Below are 18,957 nucleotides of genomic sequence, written 5' to 3'. Positions count from 1 at the left end.
CTTGGTTACATAAAAGTTGAGATAGGTGTGATTTCTTTTGCCATAACCACCTAGTTTTACTGTGTGGAAACACCGGGGAGCTAAACCGCTCCCCAGCCCCACTGTACTGCATCCCCGTAAACCGGGGGTAACAGAGTACATCGATGAGTATGTGCTTCAGTGCCTAGGCGGGACTTGAACCTGCTTTGGCCTTTTACAAGGTCGCCTAGGTATCCACGTCAGAACTCGCTTGCCTATGGCACCTCCACACATTTCCACATGTTTCTTTAGTGCTTTTAAGTGTGGTGTTTAAAACATGCTTCAGATTAAAGAAGAACCACTGTAACTTCCACTGTCCCCTCACTTCCTTAATTACTGCAACAAAATACATATCAAAGTATGCAGTTAAAATTATTTAGTTTAGCTTAGATGTTTCAATGTTTATGGAAAGAATCCTCTGTCTTTTTTGTGATTAGTCTATTCGATTTGGCCGTTCTAGCAGTCACCACAATAGCTCACTGTGAAAAGACTCTTTCTGCATGTTCGAAAACGTCTTGGGTTCAAGTCCTACAAATAACAGTTAAACATTTTGAAGAATCTTGATGGCCCTTATTATGGCCACGCCAGCACAATCTTTTCAGATGGAGGTCTGTGGCCAATACGTATACATTTTTGATGCCAGCTTTCTTCCACTACACAGGACTAGTATTATAGTATCCCTACTGGTGTGAGGAACAATATACAAATGGTATACAGTGAAATGGATTCAAAGTGAGGGTGAGTGAAGCATTACACAAAAGCTCAGTGGCTCACTGAGTAATGGCGCCAGCCTATGATACGGGAGATTGCAAGTTCAAGTCCAGGTTCTGACAATGTATCAAGGTGCACCCAACATCTTGCCAAATTTGGAACACTATTTTTTTCCCTCCAAGTTATTAATATAAATCTTACTTATGGGGGGTCCTGTCACTACATCTTTTGACATGGGCGTCCACGGCCATAGACATATCAATTTGGGGGTCCTTGTGATCAAGATGTTTGAGAACCACTGTAACTAAAGAGACAGCCATAGCTGAATGGGTAGAGTGGCTACCTGGTAAGCAGAAAATCACAGGTTTAAGTCTCACCCCAGTAGTATGTGTGAGTATCATTTCCTCCGAAAAGGTGTGGGGAAAGGGACTTTAGATGCAGTTGCAGATGGCTTTGAACTATACAGTACATTAAAACACAAACATATTGATGTTTGATGTTGTAGAAAGTAAATGTTTACACCTTAGCCTTAGTTAAATTAGTTACTATGTATAAAGTAAGTTTGAATCAGGCATAAATCCATTTAAATAAAGTGAATTCCAGTGGTGGAAAAAGTACTCAAATGTTTTACTTAAGTAAAAGTATCAATACTGCAATGTAGAAGTTCACTTGAGTAAAAGTGCAAAAGTATTGGTATCAAAATGTGCTTAAAGTACCAAAAGTAAAAGTACTAAAATGTTTGAAAATAGCAGATCTACAAGCTCACAACGCGTTACGCTGTGAGCTTGTAGATCTGCTATTTTCAAATAGCCTAGGTTTAAAATAGGGCTAAAGTGGTTAATTTATGTTTTATAAAGTAATAAATACTTTATACCTGCAAAGTAACTAAAGTTTTCAAATAATTGTAGTTTGCCTCTGAGATGTAGTGGAGTACAAGTAAAAGTATAGACAATTTGAGGTACCTCAAAAATGTACTTAGTTATTTTACACCACTGGTGAATTCAGAGTTTCATTTATAACATGAATGCTTCCCGAGTCATAAAAGCCAACAGGGACAAAAGTACAGGGGGTGGCACTCCCCTCTAACCTAGTGTTACCAGCAGAAAATGACTGCACGACACGTGGAAAGGACCCCATGATTGCATGTAAAAAAAACTGAACATTCTGAATACAGAATAGAATTTAGGTCTGAACAAGTGTCTCAGGACATGGTGATGGAAGGTGCAGTGCAGTTCTTGCAGGTGATGGGGAGAGGATTGGTGAACTGAAGTTTTGAAAAAAATAAAATGCATATTCATTTTAACCTGTACCTCCCCCCTCCTATGACACATTTTAACACTGCCCCCCCCCATAACATGTAATAAATGTAAATGCAACGCAAACCATGAGCAGGGCACCACAGGGAATCGAACCCTGTCCTAGTAAAACCAGGAGAACCAGACCAGCGCCTTTTTTTGTTTTTTTTGCGTTTGTTTTTTTTATGACACGAACGGCGCATTTTATGACACGAATGGCGCAACGCAAGTGACCTCCCTAACCCTAACCAGCAGCAAAGAATTTAAAAAAAAGTTCCTACCTTTCTGCCATCTTCACTGCACACGCTGCAGCACAGAGTTCCTACCTTCCAGCCATCTTCACTGCACACGCTGCAGCAACAGCATCATAGTTCCTACCTTCCAGCCATCTTCACTGCGCACGCTGCAGCAACAGCCATAGATATAGAAACCTAGATCGTCACAGCGGATCATCCGTTTCCATCTGCATCTTCCTCTGTCACTCCAGCCACCTGCATGTCCTCAAGATGTCTTCTTCTGGTCAACTTCAGATTCTGGAAAGAAAGACAAAACAGTTCAGTTGTGTAGGCCATTGTTTTCTTTGTTTTTTTTGCGTTGGCGCATTTCTTTTGCGAATGGCACCTTTTATGACGCGAATGGCGCAACACAAGTGACCTCCCTAACCCTAACCAGCAGCAGCAAAGAATTTAAAAAAGTCCTACCGTCCAGCAATCTTCACTGCACACGCTGCAGCAACAGCAGCATAATAGTTCCTACCTTTCTGCCATCTTCACTGCACAAGCTGCAGCAACAGCATCATAGTTCCTACCTTTCTGCCATCTTCACTGCACACGCTGCAGCAACAGCCATAGAAACCTAGATCGTCACAGCGGATCACCCGTTTCCATCTGCATCTTCCTCTGTCACTCCAGCCGGTTACATGGCGGCTTTCCGACATGTCGCCTTTCCGACGTTAACGAACCCTATACCTAACCCTCACCCTAACCCTAACCGCACGCCGAAGCCACTAGTCGGAGTGGCGAGATGTCGGCATGGAAGACTGTTACCACTCCAGCCACCTGCATGTCCTCAAGATGTCTTCTTCTGGTCAACTTCAGATTCTGTAAAGAAAGACAAAACAGTTCAGTTGTGTTAATACAGCATCACAATCATTTTAACCACTTTAACCTTTTATACTTTGGCTATTCAAAAATAGCAGATCTACAAGCTCATAGCTTAACAAAGCTTTGCTTCTGGGGGTCCCTGGAACCAAATATATGAGAGGGGGCCAAATACATATCATTTTGAGAGTCCTTCACATGAAAACGTTTGAGAACCACAGGTGTAGGCCTAAAGTTTGAGAACCACAGGTGTAGGGCTACCGCTACAGGGTCACATTTTGGAAGCCTTCACTACCATGCTTATGGTCTTTCAGACATCAGAAATTCACAACTAAAGACAGCTAGTGGTTCTCAAACATTTACATGTCAAGGACCCACAAATTAAATTATATTTGGCCACAGACCCCATCTGAAAACATGTGCCAGGGACCAACGTACAAGATTTGCGTTGTAAATATTTACAAGCGTGCGCACACACACACACACACACACACACACACACACACACACACACACACACACACACACACACACACACACACACACACACACACACACACACACACACACACACACACACACACACACACACACACACACACACACACACACACACACACACACACACACACACACACACACACACACAGAATTGTTTGGAAACACAAATCTTGTAGCCTTATGGGTTCCCTGTCAGATGAGAGTCCTTGATATGGAAACGTTTTGAAAACAACTGATTGGGTTGGTTTTAGTAGTTGTAGTTTAGTTGTTGTTGTTAGTTGCAGCAGAGGGGACAGGTTCCATTCTGAATTGATCCACCCTGGCATCTCTCACCTGCCTTCTATTTATATCTAATAACCACTGCTCACATCCAGTCTGGAGGGAATGGATCCCAGTTTGCTTTCAATCAACACTAATGATAATGACTCTCGTGTGCGTGTGCGTGCGTGTGTTCTTCATGTGATTATTGGAAGGTAACTGGGGTCTTCAACGCACGTTTTTCAAGCCACAAGGACCCCTGTGTTAGTGAGTGCTACCTGCTGGCTGCATTTCCAATATTTAACCGTGGGTAGCAATATTCAATAAATGTGTGAAGAAACAAGCTTAGTTAGAGAAGAACAGTGGACAGCACACACACACACACACACACACACACACACACACACACACACACACACACACACACACACACACACACACACACACACACACACACACACACACACACACACAGTAGGCTACATCGATGAGTGTTTGCAGAGACCACAGAGGTGTTCACCAACCATCCGCCTGCCTACAGCACCTCCACTGCTTTTAAGTGTAGTTCCTGGATGTTAAGTCTTCAAAACATGCTTCAGAGTAAAGGAGCAGGAAGATTTGAACCCACAACTTTTGGATCATGTAAACAATGTTCAACACAGTGAGCTGAGCTACATGCTGCCTGCTCCTCCAGACCAGTTTGAGTTCTGGTTTAAGTGACAACTAACAACGATACAAACAAAATACAGATTTTTGTTTTAGTATATTGTGCTGTTGCTTGTCAGCCTTGTCTAGAATCTCTAGGTGTTTGAATGTTAATGGAGCACAATGGAAATAAGCCTCTGGCTTTATTGTGATGAATCCATCCAAGTACAATAGTTCATTGTGTTCAGATTCTCTCTACATAATGGCAAAAGGTCCTGGGTTCAAATCCTACAAATAGCAGATCTACATGTTCAATTCATTGTATAACTGTACCTCTGTGCTTTTTGCAACTGTTAATAAAGTATTCAATCAATCAAAACAATCTTGAAATAATTGTGACAAAGTTTGAATACTTTTGAAAGTACTTCCTTTGGGGGCCCCCTGGCATAAAATCTGTTCAGATGAGAGTCCGCAGCAAAACACATATCAATTTGGGGGTTCTTGATATGAAGGAGTTTGAAAACCACTGTGTTGTTCAAAGGAGTGGCCATAGCTGAATGGGTAGAGAGCCTGTCTTAAAAACAGTAAGCCCTGGGTTCAAATCCTGGGCCTGGCAATGTGAATGCGTCCATGAGAAAGAAACTGAGCTCCTAGCTGCTCCTCTGTGGGTAGCAATCAGCTGGGTAAAACCGAATTTGCCCTGTGGGATCAAATTTGTATTGTTATGAGAAAGGTGGGGGTGTGACGTTGCAACGGTCCATTTTATTCCCCCTAACTGCACAGTGCAGGAGCTTTGAGAGTCTGTTTGCCTCCCTTGAGTCAGTATGACAGTATCATGTTTTCTATCAATATGTTGGATTCATGTTAAAGGGATAGTTCACCCAAAAAAAAGTATTTTTTCATGGAGACTTGAATTCATGGATATTTTCTTGTTTTTGTCACATTCCTAAGCCAATCATTTGAAGGACACAAAAATAGTCTCGTTTGTGTCTCATCAAATACTTTAAAGGTTTCATGACGTTCAGTTTATAATGGCTCACAGTCAGTGAGATCTTTTTAATTTCAAGGACCCAGTTATTGCATTAGGCTATGGACCCCCATTTGATACAATTTTATCTCTTGGGCTCGAATCTACACTGTAAAATCCTCAGTGTTAATTTAACTCAGAGTGTACAAATGGAGCCAAATGGACCCCGTCCCTAGTCCATTTGGTTACATTTTACACTCTTGAGTTACACACCCGTAAGGGTTCATTTGGTTCCTCGCTATAAATCATTTAGCTGGTGTCCCCCACACCCCGTGTTGCAAACCAGTGCTGTATAGTGTACCTGTGGAAGCATTCCAGGGTATGTGGATTTGAATGAGTGCTATAATCACATGCCTTATATAGGATAAACAGGTGTGCTAATGCTTGAGAGTTCTAATCAATAATTTAATTAACAATAATCATTGTTCATGTTTTTCTTTAGGACTACACATTCAGAAAACCCAACATTTGTACATGTAGGCTACTTTATTAAGTAGGCTACCGGCAAAGTAATGATTTGCCAAAATCCAGTCGCCTTATTATGTTATGTAGAGATGTGAAAAAACATATCACACAAGTATATTTTATTAAACATCTATTTATTCAGATTGCAGAAAACATCTTTCACTGCCAGTTTCAATCTCCTACACCAATTTGGTTTTGCACAATGTCTTCATGGTAATCTGCCAAAAGAGACATGGTGGCATTTCTTGTCTCACAAAAGCCTCATAATACAAATGTGTAGCTTGATCAGACAATGGTATGCAAGAAATGACAAGCCCCATTGCTCATCCTGTCTGTGCCATAGACAACCCTTGTTGCCATCTCCCACCATTGCATGATATTTGATAAAGTGCGGTTTGACACTAAATAGGACCAGTGTTGTGGAACACCTGTCAAGCTAAGTCATAGACTGAACTACATTTATGTACATTAACAGAGTAGTCTACAAAGACTAGATCCTAAACTGGCCCTTGGTCTTTTAAGCCATTTCATGTGCTTCACAGTGGTTACATTTGACTAATGGGAACGTTTACAGATGTTGCTGCTTTTCTGTTGTCCTACAGTGAATATCGTACCGATGAAGAGGTCAGTTAGTATGCATTGCATGTGTTAAAGGGGCTGAATCAACCATGTTCTTATTCTAGTTCCTAGTATTTCAAGCCATTTGAGGCAGGGAAGTTCCTTCGCCCCTCCCGTATGTATGCGAGAGCTGGCGAGAACTTCTGGGAACTCAGATTAGGGAAGGATGAACTACTGGTAATATTTTGACTCTGAGACCCTTTTAAACCCATTTAGACCTGAGGCCGATTCTAAAAACGCTTTCTCAAAAACTTTTATTCAAAAATGTCAACAAAAAAAATGCAGCTATTGCAACAGCTAATGTGACACAGAGGTGTCCTCTGCTTGCAAGGTATAACAACTTTTAGGTGTTCCAGGTCTAAATGGGTTAACTTCTTGTATTTTATGGGGCAAAAGTGTTTGCAAGTGGCCACTGGTTAGCATGTTTAAGCCTTGGTCACTCGTTTTCTTTTTTAGGTGTGAAGGGCACAGGAGGCTTGAACACAACCAAGCATGTCAGGAACTTGTCAGATCATTGCTTGCTCGAAAGGATAAAGAACTCATTTAGCCATTTCTCGCATATTTACACCTAGTCTCACTTCCCAAAGCTGTCCATTCATTCAGAAAGTAAGTAAAAATGGCATTTACAATATTCATATATACAAATATATATATATACACACTCTCACACCCATAGACACACAAACGGACAAGTACAATCAGGAAAAATCAAATCAATCAAAAAAAATCAAAAAAAAAGAATCGCAATAGAAAGAACAGTGCTCCATTTAATCTTATCGCACTGTGGCAGTTCTCCGAACTGTAGCACATCATTAATGTAGGTTAAGCTGCTGACTACATCATCATTAAGAATTAAAAGGATTCTAACCCACCGTCTGAAACACTATCAACTCTGCTTACATGTTATTACTTATTACCGTGTAGCACCTTTGTCTAGCTACTCTGCCTGGGGTTCTCCCACAGACCGCAAAAGCCTGAGTTATAATTAGTTGCGCGCCGGTGTTGCGTACTGGAAATGGCGGATCTACAACTCACAACGGGACACAGCTCAACACATTGTGAGCTTGTAGATGTGTTACTTATTTTCAGTGTACGACACTGGCACGCAACCACATATAACTTAGGCATTGAACTAATATTGTTGTACTGCGCATGTGAAGGACTGTGTTTTACTTTCTGTGCTCCATATGTGAATCCCTCTGTACAGAGCACACATGGCAGCTGGGCAAACCTCACACCTTGCCTTTTAAATTGTAATATCCCATCGAGTATAAAGTCTAAATGTATACTTTGTCGTATGACTATGTCGTACAATCAAGTATAAGTTAGGCTTAAGATATACAAAGTTACTTAACAGGTACATCTATAGGATAGTGAAAAGGAACAAAGAATGAAGGGCTGGTTCTCAACACCAACACTCCCTCCAATCTATTTTATTAGGATAGGTCTTGTCTATAAATGACTTCACAGTGCAATGGCAGTATTTGTTAAGACAAATATATAAAAAGCGTATCCATCTGTACTATCGCTACCTGGCCATCTGTGATTAAGTCCTACTTATCCTTGTGTATTCGTAAAATCTGCAAGGTTTTGATCATTACATGAGAGGAAAATTGTAAACAGGACTCTGTCCAGATATGTTTTTCCCAAGATCGTACATGATGTTGATCTGCTACTCTTTGGCCTTTTGGGGAAAAAAACAAAATAAAAGTTGCTATAGCAATGACTACATGTCTCAACAGGATTCACATTGCCCTGTTTTTATTTATTTTTATTACCCCCAGTTTGCTTTTCTGGTTCATGGTCCTGAATTATGACTTGCCTATAGCTCTGCTATTCTATGCTTATGACATTACAGTGGCGCAGCACTACACCAAACTCTTTTTTTGAGTTTGATCCTACTTATTTAATACAGTCTCTAATGACACCTTCAAGACAGAGTCTTGCATTTCCATTGTGAAACGCCCTAAAGTTAGTCCCCAAAAGCCCCATGTCTTTTTATTTACGCATCTACTGTACAAGTGCACACAGAGAGGAAAGACTAAGATGATTCTTGACAATTTTTTGAGACCCTTGTTTTCAGGAGTACCAACACTGCTGGTGAGTTTATGATCTTATTTGCCAAGTGGGTCTTGCACAAGTAATACAGAGGAGAGGGGGTGGGGAGGTTTAACTCAGCATCCTATTCATAGTACTCTCATGACATGTTCTGCCCTACTATATGGGCACAATGCCACAGCTGTATGGTTCTCATTTAATGATAATCATCTTATTTGATTACATTCACCTGTTTGCTACCAAGACGTCTGTGGCCGAATGCTATGAATATTGAATCTCCCCTTTTACCTACTACTTTATTGCCATTAACATGAATTGACGAGGCAATTAACATCACAGAACAATATCACCTTGAATGAATCATCCTTTGCTAGGAGAGACGATGTAACACCCGAGTCTCTCTCATTCTGGATTTAAAACACTGTTTTGTTCTCCCATTTAGTACCTGTGAGGAAATATAACTGCATTGTGTGTGTGTGTGTGTGTGTGTGTGTGTGTGTGTGTGTGTGTGTGTGTGTGTGTGTGTGTGTGTGTGTGTGTGTGTGTGTGTGTGTGTGTGTGTGTGTGTGTGTGTGTGTGTGTGTGTGTGTGTGTGTGTGAGAGAGTTTGGTGCGAGAGTTTTGGAGCTCATCCCTCCCTAGCCAATCTATCCGTCTGTCCATTCATCCATCATCTTTTCATGCATGCTATCCGGCTGCCTCCCTCACACACTCAGGAGCCAGAAGAAGAAAAAGATGGCCACAAACAGGAAGAGAGAGTCCTGCCAGTTGTTGCCATTGTTCGGGTTGCCGTTGCCTTGGTGATCACCTGCATACTGATCTGTTGTGAGGATAAACATAATGGGTTATACTGTACCAAAGAGGAAGTATTTCGATATGATTGCAGTGTAGCTGAAGAGGCGCGCGTGTGTGTGAACATGCAAGGTCAACACAGAAAACACTTTGTTAACAAGCGCATACAAGTGAGTCCTGTTTCTTATGTTTTCCTTACCTGCTCTGTGAAAGGGGTCATTTGTGTTGAAGACTGTGGTGAAGAAGCCAAAGGGGAATGCACCGATGCCAAAAGACATGTGAAAGCCGGTGTCACCAAAACCCTGGAATGGCTGTTGAATGAAAAACACAAATGGACACATTATATCCTCTCACACCGTTTCGCTGACTCAGTGAGTGCAATTATCAGATCAGATAGATAGATAGATAGATATCAGATAGAAGAGACTCACCCCGCCTCTACTCTCTGGCTCTGTTCTCTGTCCCTGAGGCCGAGGTGGAGTTTTCAACCTGGAGACAAAGACGAATGGCAGTCAGCTAATATAGTATCACTGTTGCACCGATTTTACACAAACTTGATTTTTCTCTGTTTCTTCCACAGACAAAGTACATCAAATCTGTGCAAACAAATGCCTGTCATACAGTATGTGAAACTGCAAAGACAACAAACATGACCACACAGACTCTTTCACTCAAACATACCCCCACAAAGATCCTCAGCATTAATGTATCCATTTGTAACCCAGAGAGTGTACACATGGGTCCATTTGGTTCCATGCAAGGGTCCATTTGGTTCCATGTGTACAGTACTCAGTTGAATTAACACTGAGGATTTTACTGTGCCGTGCAGAGTACCTGGGGTCCTCTTGACTGGAGCTCCCTCTGCCATAGAGTGGGATGACTTTCTCTCTGCTGATGCCTGCTTTACACACAGGACACTGCTGTCTGCTAGGCCGTGTCTCCAGCCACTGAATGGGACAGACAGACATTAATCAATTAACCACTTATCGATTTTCTTATTCTTTTAATCGATTAAATCGATGAACTGTTGCAACCCTACTTGCAACTTCTGCTTCCACTGATTGGATGACGCGTGTGCGGTGTCGATAGCCAATCATCAATCTGCCTCACTGTTATATAAGACCAGGTTACACAACCTCTTAATCATTTACCTTTGTTGTCAGGAGACATTTATCAGTAAAGTCTTTTATGTAAATATATTCTTTTTTACAGTTTTACAGTAATCCATCCTGTTTATAAGGACTGTGTCCTTTTCTTTGGCATTTTGATTAGTCAGCTGCTCTTTGTTTTATTTTTGTTCCCTGTTTATTGTTGTTTTGGCCATGACTCAATCAGAGGCCTGTACTACAAAGCAAGATTGGGGGTTAGTGAAAGAGGTTTCACCCAGGGGTGTTCAGGGTTACGACAGTGGGTCACTTATGCTGCACATATGTTAGATGCTCATATCGGTGCTCATATCGTGGGGGCAAGAGTGTAGAGACCACCTAATCCTGGGGGAGGGAGGGAGTTATGTGTGTCAGCTTCTTGAGTCGTACGCTGTTGGTTTCAAGCAATAGCAAAGCAATTTCATTGTGCTTTTGCATACCCATGTCATCCTGTACAGTAGGTGGCCAGTGACTTTGGCCATTTTCCTTCCACACCTCCTGCAAGGAACGTGTGACACGAGATGATGTTGGTTCGAATCCAGCACACAACACCAATGGTTTTGCAACAAAATGCATTGCATTCTGTTTGTGTGACGTGGATGATGCAAAGGTTTTGAAAGTGTCACTGGCCACCTACTGTAAGTTTAATTTATAAATGCTGTGTGTCATGCTGTCATCTCAGACTGTGTGAATGCGTCAATGCGCAACATAATAGGTTTGTAAAATCACAATTACAGCACAAGTAGATCTGACTATTACTGTGCATCGTGTTTTCCATGAAATGAATGTGTCATTTAGATATTTATTTTATGGCGTATGACAATTTTCTTTTTTATTTCAGCTGAAACCCAGGTGTTGTAAAACTTAGGAGCAAACAAAAAAAATATTCAAAGCAGTAAAGCAGGCTTAGTTTGAGTTCCATGTCTTAAAAGCACAAGGCTTTAGTGCTTCAGTAAGTACAGTATACAAAAACACACAATGAAATGGCTGTGATATTGCTTGCAACCAACAGCTCAAACCGATAACAAGCTTATCAAGTTACACATTCACACAGTTGATTTGTTTTGTTTGATATCATAGTTTTGTTCGAAATATGCCGCTCTGCAGTCAGAATTGCCGATGTTTGCGATTGGTCATATGCCGCAAACACACATGGCTATTGGCTAAATTGGAAAATCCTGGGTTGACGTACCAAGTTGATAACTACCTTCGTGTGCCCGCTTTGCATGATTACGGTTGTTGGGGTTAGTAAATCCAGATAACGAAAAGATATCTTGGGTATGTTCATGTTGAACATGCTTCGCCCCTGGAGTCCTTAGCAGGGTAACAGTCTTCCACGCCGACATCTCGCCACTCCGACTAGTGGCTTCCGCGTGCGGTTAGGGTTAGGGTGAGGGTTAGGTATAGGGTTCGTTAACGTCGGAAAGGCGACATGTCGGAAAGCCGCCATGTAACCCCTTAGCAGGTACCATGTGTACATATGTAGATAACTTGTTTGTTTTATTTGTTCTCTTGTCTGATCTCCTTTCCCCCTTGCCCCCCACCCCTTCTTCTTACCTTTCTTTTTTTCTATGGAAATAACGATACGATGGGAACTATGCACAAAAGCAAATTTCACCCACTATTTTACTTCTGTAAACCTGTGTGACAATAAAGCTGATTCTGATAGCAGTGCTTATAATGAATACACGTTTGCCCTCAATCCTTCCCCTAATACACCACTGTTATGTTGCCTCCTTTGGTTACTACTTACTATCACAGTGACACTTAATGATGAGACTGTATCTAAAAACTTTGTATAAACGTGTAAAAATAATTACCACTCTTACTCCGAATCTCTATTTATATTTCATTTTTTTAAGTCCCATGAGCGCACCATGAGCAAATGCCAGTTAAAATGGTTGCAATGTACAACTGACCTTACGTTAAGAAATATAAAGACAGGTTAGAGGAGGTGTAATGTTACTACACAGAGGCCTTAAGTGCATTCTGCCCTCAGTCAACTGATAGAAGTGGTCCCCATGTTCCATCACAGCCTTCTGTGAGACCAATGCACATGCTGCACACCATGGCTAATATTTACCAAAGCTGCAGAGCAAGATAGAAAATTGTGTGAAGTCTCACCTGATGAAGACATGGCCAGCTGTGAGAGTGGTGAGGTGGGGTAGAGGGAGGGGGGAGGGTGGGGAAGGGAGATGAGAGATAATAGATTAATGAGACCAGTCACATTAGCTCCATTCTCTTAAAGGTTGTCTGCTAGTTGTGATAACATAGTAATGACATTCCAGTTTGGTAATCGATTTGTCTCCAATGTAGATGAATCACAATGTAGATGAACCCCCCCTGAGACCATCTAACCAAATATGATATAAACAAGGTGAGTGATTAATCTCATTCTAGCTCCCTGTCGTTACAGCTAATTAGCACCATCTGTCATCTCTCGTTAACACAGTCTCACCTTTGCTTTCACTCATGCTAGTGGCCAGACAGCTCACTGCATTCTGGGAGTGCAGGGTGGTGCAGTGCAACCGCATTGGTTGGCTGGCTTCAAAGACCATGGCAACAGAGACAACGAACGGTAACATGGTGCACGAAAACAAGGTTTCTATTCCCATTTTAACCACTTAAACCACCCTATATACTTACTTGACCGGGGTTCCCCAGGGCTCTATACTAGATCCTTGTTGCCCTCTACACCACGTCCATTCACTGAAAATAACCAATGTAGAAGTTCACATGTTGCGTTATGACACGTTGTGAGCTTGTAGATCTGCTATTTTCAGTGAATGTCCAATATAGGGATGCTAGGGTTCATGTGGTTTAATGCAAATGCAATTCCACATGTAGGTTAGGCCTTTTGCTCATTAACAGGCAGGAAACCAACTGTTTTTGTCCAGCAGCCACAGAGGCTGACGGATCCCAAAATGTACGAGCCACTTCCAGGTCTTTACAAACCAAAAAGATATATTTTTTTAACAGAACAGGACTTCTGAATAATTGCTGTTTACCTAAAACAAGTGGTTGTTGGTTGGGTTGACAATCTTACCACTCAGTTAATATTTAACAGCAGTCTGATGGGTAGAGTTAATTTCACACCCTGGAAGAACAATTCTAGATTCTACTTGGTCTGTGTTCTGTATTAAGAGTTCTTGTGGTCCCTTCAGGGTGATATCTATATATATTTTCATTCATACTAGACTTGCTAAAATAGAACCTAACTCCCAGAAGCCAAGTGATGGTTGTTAAAAATCGATTATCGATCGAAAAGAGCAAAAATGTAATCGAGTTCAGTTCAGTTTCCTAATCGAACTTGAGTTTCCTAACCTGCAAAACTACCAAGATTAGAAGTGTGATTTAACCACATGACATGAACCCTAGTGTCCATATACCGTCTGGGGCTAACATTCGCAGAATATAGCAGACACCACATGTTGTGAGCTTATAGATCTGCCTTTTCTTGGAGAAGACAGTGTAGAGCAGTAACCGGAGGGACTTAGTCCCCTGGGGGATTCTGGTCAACTAAGTAAAGTTTAAATCAATCACCCCTAGATACAACCTAAGACTCACAGCACACAGTATACAATACATTATGAAATACACATCAAAGCTGTTTTCATTTTTGCAAAATGCCATCTTGTCTAGGAACCAGAACCAGATTCATTATAACATACTACACATTTACCATCATTATTAGACATGAATTTCCACAACAAGAACAGACTCCGTAATCTAAAAATCCATACTTTAACTCATCCCTATTCTGGGGGGAGAATGTTCCAAGAAAATAGCCGATCTACAAGCTTCTTGCATAGCAACTGCGTTGAGCAGTACCGTTGACCCCGGTCAATTAAATGTATTTAAGAATAGAGGGTGTAGTGGTTAATATACACATTAGCCTTTCACTAATAATTGTAAAGAGCTAAATACATGTAAAAACTGTAAAGAATGCTGAAAAGTAGAGCTCTTAAACTTGATACCAGAAAGAATGTATAGTAATGCTGTTACTAGTGCTTTAATTTTGCAGGAACAAGACCCACATGATCCAACATGGATCACATGAAAACAGTGGAATAGTATAATCAATTCGGCTTACAGTAAAATGTTTGGCTTCATTGTGCTCATAGGTCACAGTGTCAGAAATAGCTCATGCGCCCTTGACATAAACCTCCAGAGAGAACTGCACATATTTTGGAACAAAGTAAGACTCATTTAGGAAACTTTCGACTCATAACTGATTACATTTTCCTATCTCTGGTGACTAAGTAGGCCCTCATACAACTACACTGTAAAGATGGCAACCATCTGACCTAAACCAACATATACTGTAAGTAATGTTTTCAGTCTAAGCCAAACTTGTTTTGAGGATTCAGAGTATGCCTCACGCCATATCATGGCCTAATACCAACTATCAAATCTACTGCTGAGAATTGCATTCCTCTGGATGAAAACAGCTTTTAACAAAGGGGGGGCTGAGCTGGCATATCAAGCCATTCAACTCTGATTTAACATGTGGCCACATGTATCGCCTATTATTCACCTAGCCTCTGTCAAATGAGGAACTCCCATTTCAATTACCATGGCTCAAAGATCATCCGGGCGAGATTTCACAGACCCAATTATGTAACCTTAATATCATTCTGGTTAATAGGATGCACAATCCTCGATTCAGACAACAATATTAAAATAACATGATAAATGATAAGTTATGGTCAAACCAGTTAAATCGGTTTAAATCGCACATTGAAAACTACAGAAAAGGGGAAAATAGGGGACAGGACATTATGATGTCTTCTTTTATGGAGCAGTTTTGTGACAGCTTTGCCAAAGTGAGACATCATGCCTGAAATCTCCAAACGGCAATGTTACATCATTATGGTGCTGTGCTACCCTCAGTTATTTAGTTATTATATAGAATAGTCTATTATCCATCAAATCAGGCACAACCAACCAAGTGTGACGCTTCTCCATCTACTGTAAAATACAATGGGAAAGCAAAACAAAAGTATTCTTAGAATACACTCACAGATAAAAAGCTGATTATCAGACGAGGAACAAGGATGCAACCATCTAGTTCATGTGACAATCTCTTTTTCCTGCCATGCAGGTCCCTCACTAGGTGCATTCATATTTAAATAGGCCCAAATGGAGGGGTTTCTCTACCCACCCTGAGTATGACATCAGAGCAAAATGGCCACCATGTGTATATAGTCAATAGCCGTGTCTTGCACAGCTCTACAAAGGGATACTATTTTCTTCTAAGCTAGCAATTTGTTTACTGGATGTTTAAAGTAGCCCAGTCAGAAACAGTCATTTAGGAACACTATCCCAACTCTGCAGTTCAACCAAGCATTTCCACTCACATAGCCTACTGTAGCAAGGGTCCATAGAATATCACACGTGACCACAAAGACATTGTTTTTTTGCAATAGTGATTGTTTACTTGGGTGTGAGAATTCTATGCTATGATCTCACTGTAATGCCTTTAGGTTTAACCCCAATCCTACACTCATGGCCCTAATCTCACATTAGCCGAAACACGTTGGCTAGTAGCCTGTGAGTAAACACACAAAATTGTATGAATGAGACACTGCTGACACGCCCTCGTGATTGTTTACATTCTACATGGGCTCTGTAAAAATACTATTAAAAAGGTCAAGCTTTGACAAAACAAACAAACCAAAATGAATTAGGCTTGTCATGGTTAATTGCAAACACATTTAGGTTGTAGTACTAGTGGGCACTGCTGTAGTAGTGAGTGAGCATTTTCAGGCCAGAGCACAGAGCTGGCTAGACTTGCCAGGGGTGCACCCCACCTACTATACCTGAAGGGAAAATATCTACTGTATATATTAATGTATCCCAGAAAGCCACCAGGACCAGGTATGTATGATTCTTAATTTCTTCACGTTTGTTGTAGTTGACCGGTCTGAATTTTCTGATATATATGAAAACATGTCTTTGGCCAAAGTTGTGCCCATTCATTACAAACTAAGGGGACCCAAGACTAGAAATAATCTTCAAATGCTGTAATCAGCTGTCATAATTATGCACCTCAGGCAATCAAACCCAGTTGGCCATCTTGTCTAACAGGAGCCAGTATGCACAGCCTATGGGTCATCATGGGACCTTTCAAATTAAACTGGACTAGAGACAAATTAAGCTACAACATCTTGTTAATGTATGCATTTGCAACTCTCTCTGAGCGTGTGCAAAAGGAACCAAATTGGGTCAGTTTGTACACTCTCAGAGAGTTTATAAGCAGTGGTGGTAAGTAACTAAGTACATTTACTTAAGTACAATTTTGAGGCATTTGTATTTCACTTGAGTATTTCCAATTTCCAATTACTTTTACTTCTACTCCACTTCATTTGACTCCACTACAATTATTTGAAAACTTTAGTTACTGGTTACTTTGCAGATATAAATTATAATATTATACAACATACCACTTTAGCCCCATTTTATACCAACCTATGTTATTTGATAATAGCTGATCTTCAAGCTCGACTTGTAGATCTACTATTTTCAAACATTTTAGTACTTTTACTTTTTGTACTTAAGTATATTGTGATGCCAATACTTTTGTACTTGTACTCAAGTAACATTTTGAACACAGGCCTTTTACTTGTAACAGGGTACTTTTATATTGTGGTATAGATACTTTTACTTCTTCCACCACTGTTAAGAAGTAAACACCAGGAAAAGCACGTATACACAACACAACAACATGACCCGGTAGTAGGTACAAAAAAAAAAACACTATATCCCGTTGGTTCTCTCGTACCAGAACAAGTGGCCGCACAGACTGATGACAGCGTCCCTCGCTGTGTCCAGACAAATGTTGCATTCAAACGTGGCCCGGTCGCCCTCTCTCTCTCCGCCGCCGCCTCCCGGCGCCGGGCCGCCGTCACGGCCGCTGTTGCTCTCCCGGCTGGCCGGTCCGCCGTCACTCGAGGACCGGGGATCTGCGGCCGCCATGGCTGTGTGTGGTTGTCGTCGATAGGAGGGGGTGTGGGAAGAAATGCGGCCCACCTAGGCTAGACCTGAGCTCCACGAAACCCACTCGAGTCGTCTCTCGACTGTCACTGTCACCCTACTGTCACCACCGCGAACCCTTTTTCTACCCCTTGTTTTTCAGTAGCGGGGGGCGGGGGGCGGGGAGCGGGGGGCGCCCTAGTCCCTACGTCACATCCTAGACGGATAGCTCCGCCCACACTGGGCGAGCGCTGTCAGTGCAGCAGAAGTCGATGCGCAGACGGCTTTGTTGTTGAAGCCCGACTGACGCACGCTCATGAGAAACAGCAGAAATGAAATCTGGCGAAAACAGTTGCGTGCATTAAACTTTAAAGGAAACATGCAGTCTAAATATATAATAAATATCCATTTGCCTAATTCACCACTACTTTTGCGTTTGAAACTTAGTATTTCTCTAAATATTACACTTTCACGACAGCCTAAGTATAAACTGTTATATTAGATGAGTGAAACAGCTGTCTCACCACTACTTTTGCGACTGTGTCTCAACGTGGTTTTACTGGTTAAATTAAAAATAAAATTTGCGTTTGAAACTTAGAATTTCTCTAAATATTACACTTTCACGACAGCCTAAGTATAAACTGTTATATTAGATGAGTGAAACAGCTGTCGATACAGTCAATATAAGTAAATCATTATATGATGATAGCCTTATGAGTAACTTTTTTATAATTTCGGGACATTTTGTTATTTTGCACAACACCTTTGTACAACGAAGTATAAAATAGGGTTGATTAAAGTGTTTAATCAATGTATTTGATAGTAAAAAATCTATAAACATTCTTTTTTAAAGAATGCGGTTCTATGAATTGGTCCATCATCATCAAGATGATCAACATTTTTTTTTAAAGAATGCGGTTCCTCATAAGTTACTCATAAGGCTATCATCATATAATGATTTACTTATATTGACTGTATCGACAGCTGTTTCACTCATCTAATATAACAGTTTATACTTAGGCTGTCGTGAAAGTGTAATATTTAGAGAAATTCTAATCAACCCTATTTTATACTTCGTTGTACAAAGGTGTTGTGCAAAATAACAAAATGTCCCGAAATTATAAAAAAGTTACTCATAAGGCTATCATCATATAATGATTTACTTATATTGACTGTATCGACAGCTGTTTCACTCATCTAATATAACAGTTTATACTTAGGCTGTCGTGAAAGTGTAATATTTAGAGAAATTCTAAGTTTCAAACGCAAATTTTATTTTTAATTTAACCAGTAAAACCACGTTGAGACACAGTCGCAAAAGTAGTGGTGAGACAGCTGTTTCACTCATCT

General features: G+C 40.9%; 1 protein-coding gene across 1 annotated transcript; it reads right to left on the bottom strand.

The window, feature by feature from the left end:
- Window positions 1-6,135: 6,135 nt before the first annotated feature.
- On the bottom strand, window positions 6,136-17,733 carry rnf5 (ring finger protein 5). The gene is made up of 6 exons (XM_084081517.1): window positions 17,417-17,733; window positions 12,757-12,775; window positions 10,322-10,434; window positions 9,919-9,976; window positions 9,687-9,798; window positions 6,136-9,515 (listed from the first exon to the last, which is right to left on the bottom strand). Exons 1-6 carry the CDS (start codon window positions 17,608-17,610, stop codon window positions 9,400-9,402), a joined length of 612 nt encoding a protein of 203 aa, XP_083937643.1. The 5' UTR covers window positions 17,611-17,733; the 3' UTR covers window positions 6,136-9,399.
- Between the last annotated feature and the right edge of the window lie 1,224 nt (window positions 17,734-18,957).

The sequence above is a fragment of the Gymnoscopelus microlampas genome (assembly GCF_963454915.1).
Source record: "Gymnoscopelus microlampas genome assembly, chromosome: 15".
Lineage (NCBI taxonomy): Eukaryota > Metazoa > Chordata > Actinopteri > Myctophiformes > Myctophidae > Gymnoscopelus > Gymnoscopelus microlampas.
This window is presented reverse-complemented; position numbering and strand designations above follow the sequence as displayed.